This window comes from Myotis davidii, unplaced genomic scaffold (genome assembly GCF_000327345.1).
Source record: "Myotis davidii unplaced genomic scaffold, ASM32734v1 scaffold122, whole genome shotgun sequence".
In the NCBI taxonomy this organism is placed as follows: domain Eukaryota; kingdom Metazoa; phylum Chordata; class Mammalia; order Chiroptera; family Vespertilionidae; genus Myotis; species Myotis davidii.
The window spans coordinates 624,214-627,903 of NW_006293234.1; the positions used below are offsets into that span (position 1 = coordinate 624,214).

The window sequence follows — 3,690 nt, forward strand, 5'->3', positions numbered from 1 at the left end:
TTCCAGCTCCGTGGCCACAGCTGGCTGAAAGCAGGTATCTGGAGTTTGTTTACCTTCTATAATTGAAACTTTGTTGCTTTCAGTGGAGCTTAGAGCCAGGCCGTGGCAGGCGGGGTACCTTGGCTTCCTCCATCATTGGGGCAAGCAAGCCTTCTGCTTGCTCCCGCTCCGTGGCTGCCGGCCGCCATCTTGGTTGGGTTAATTTGCATGTAGTCACTCTGATTGGCTGGTGGGCGTGGCTTAAGGCCTAGCAAAAGTATGGTCAATTTGCATGTTTGTCTTTTATTAGTGTAGATAACTTTTGAGCAAATGCTTTCAACAGAGATCAAATTATCAAGAACCTTTAAGATACAAATGCTAAAGTGTATAATAAAAACATGCATTTATATATCAAAGGAGAAATAAATACATTACACAAAGCATTACCCATTGACTTGTTTTCTTGATTTTTTGTTTTTGTTGGTGCAGCATGTAATCTTAAATTTAACTTCTCAAAATCACTCTTTCTGGGTTCTGGCTCATTTTTGAAAGAGACATACCTGGAAAATAAAATTAATGTAATTAAAATAATCAGAAACTGTATAAGGCTTATCTAAAAAATAAATTTGGAGAACTGTGGTGATGTCCCAGTTATATAGATCTGGATGTTTTTGTGTTAATATATTACAGTAGAAAGTGTAAAAGAATGGGACTAATAAGCAGGAGCTGAAAAAACTGGTGAGATTCACTCAAGGTAAGAAGAGACAGGAAACTGCTGTCGTCATAAAATTGAGGTCAGTTCAGGAAGCTATTGTTCAGGAGCTGGTTAACTCTTTTAGAAAAATATGCAGGAAAGTGTTAAATGAGATACTGGGGACATTGCCATATGAGTCAATGTGATGAAACATGGAGTTAGGATCAGTTCAGATACCAGATCACAGCATTTATTCTATATATTAAAAGGGTAATATGCAAATAGACCAAGTGGCAGAATGACTGGAATGCCTGTGGCAACTTGCCTCTCTGGGCCTCATCCTCCAATGACCCACCCACCCCTCAACCCCGATCGGTATGTTAGAAAGTTAATGGTATATAATTCATGATATTTCTGATCTCTAAATGCTTGTAACCCATGATTCAGTCCTCAGACCTCAGACACTCATCTGTAGTTGGTATTACTCAGCCCCACACCTTTAAATATTACCTATACAGTTATACCGATGTTCCCATGTACAGACTAGACCCTAAACTCTTGTATGAACTCCAGATTTATATATGTAATTACTACATGACATCTGCATTTAGATGTATTATATAGCCATCTCAAACTTCACATATTTTAAACCAAATTTTTGCTTATACCTTCTTCCCCATCTGTTCCTCATTCTGGCTTCTTCATCTCCAGCCAATCAGAGGCTTAGGCCAAAAACTCTAGTCATCTTTGATTTCTTTCTCTCATTCCTCATTCCCACTCTGTCAGCAAATCTAACTATAGTCACCACGCTATATATTACATCTCTAGGACATTTACCTTATAACTGGAAATTTGTACCTTTTGATCACTTTCACTCATTTCAACAGCTACGTTCTTTATGATAGAGTTGGCCAGAAAATAACAATGGGAGAGAAGATGGTAACAGTGGCCAGATAAAAAATTTTGTTGTTTCCCTCTTCCTCCTCTCTTACTCCTATATAGGAGGGTGCTGGAAATTATTTAATAACATTTTTTTCTAATGTTGGTTGATATTTTCATTTACATTAAGAACTTCTGAGTGGTGAACTGTAATGGATAAAAAAGTAAATTTCTCATCCTTGTTCCCCTAATGTTATCCTATATATTAAAAGGGTAATATGCAAATAGACCAAGTGGCAGAATGACTGGAATGCCTGTGGCAACTTGCCTCTCTGGGCCTCATCCTCCAATGACCCACCCCCCCCTCAACCCCGATCGGTATGTTAGAAAGTTAATGGTATATAATTCATGATATTTCTGATCTCTAAATGCTTGTAACCCATGATTCAGTCCTCAGACCTCAGACACTCATCTGTAGTTGGTATTACTCAGCCCCACACCTTTAAATATTACCTATACAGTTATACCGATGTTCCCATGTACAGACTAGACCCTAAACTCTTGTATGAACTCCAGATTTATATATGTAATTACTACATGACATCTGCATTTAGATGTATTATATAGCCATCTCAAACTTCACATATTTTAAACCAAATTTTTGCTTATACCTTCTTCCCCATCTGTTCCTCATTCTGGCTTCTTCATCTCCATCCAATCAGAGGCTTAGGCCAAAAACTCTAGTCATCTTTGATTTCTTTCTCTCATTCCTCATTCCCACTCTGTCAGCAAATCTAACTATAGTCACCACGCTATATATTACATCTCTAGGACATTTACCTTATAACTGGAAATTTGTACCTTTTGATCACTTTCACTCATTTCAACAGCTACGTTCTTTATGATAGAGTTGGCCAGAAAATAACAATGGGAGAGAAGATGGTAACAGTGGCCAGATAAAAAATTTTGTTGTTTCCCTCTTCCTCCTCTCTTACTCCTATGTAGGAGGGTGCTGGAAATTATTTAATAACATTTTTTTCTAATGTTGGTTGATATTTTCATTTACATTAAGGAATAATATGAAAGTGAACAATGAAAATATATGTTGGACCTTCTTATATTCATCAATGACATACAATGGGGCCTTGACTTACGAGTGTCCCGACTAACGAGTTTTTTGAGATACCAGCTGTCTCTCGGCCAATTTTTTGCATTGAGTTGATAGAGTAATTTGAGTTAACGAGCTCCTTAACGAGCTCGGTCTCAGAACGAATTAAACTCGTAAGTCAAGGCCCCACTGTAGTTACTTCTTTGCTGAGACAGATAATAGTTTTTGAATACTAGAAGAATATTTCCTCAATTTTATTTTTTGCTATTTAAAATATAATGGCTACAGGCAAGAGACATACTTTTAAGTTTAATCTTCATCATTAACATTTACTCCTTAACTTTCTTAAATCTAGACATACAATATATACAAATTTGATTGGTAATATTTGTCAATTTTTATGATGTAAATATCCAAGGTTGATTTCAAGCTACCAATGGGTCATCATTGAATATGAAACTGGAAAGAATTGTGTAGTAGCATGATAATACATAATAGTTCTACCATATGGATACAATACATGTAAATAATTTCAAGACTATAGATAATAGTAAAATGTAATAAAATAATTAGGAAGTGATAAGTTTTAAATAATGTCTTTGTTTTTAGTATGTCTTTGAAGTCTTAGTTTACATAATTTGATTTTTAATAATAACTGTTTAATAACCATCTAACAAAATTCCTGAAAATTCAACAATCAGCTCTAAAAAATTAGTAGGAGCTAAGTCTAGCACACCACTGTTCCTGTACCAGAGAAAAAAAGAGATTAGAAGATAGAAGAGGAGAAGGTGTGCTAGAGGAAGATCACACCTACCTTTCACTTACAGGTAGGGGGACAGGAAGAAGAAAATTGCTGGCCATAGCCCTTTTCCATTTCAGCTCTTACAAAGTCATTATTCTGGCTTGATGGGAGAAGGGAAAGCCTTGAGTAGTATGTGGGATCAAAACACTAAACTGGATAGACCAGTGGTTCTCAACTTCTGGCCCTTTAAATATAGTTCTCCATGTTGTGACCCAACCATAAAATTAC

General features: G+C 36.3%; 1 protein-coding gene across 1 annotated transcript in view; it reads right to left on the reverse strand.

The window, feature by feature from the left end:
* Nucleotides 1-3,690, reverse strand: part of LOC102755190 (chromosome unknown open reading frame, human C1orf141) — a 32,282-nt gene that overhangs the window by 12,423 nt on the left and 16,169 nt on the right. The window contains exon 3 of the mRNA XM_006766916.1: nucleotides 427-539. Within this exon, the coding sequence (XP_006766979.1) occupies nucleotides 427-539 (113 nt within the window). The remainder of the gene's footprint in view (nucleotides 1-426; nucleotides 540-3,690) is intronic.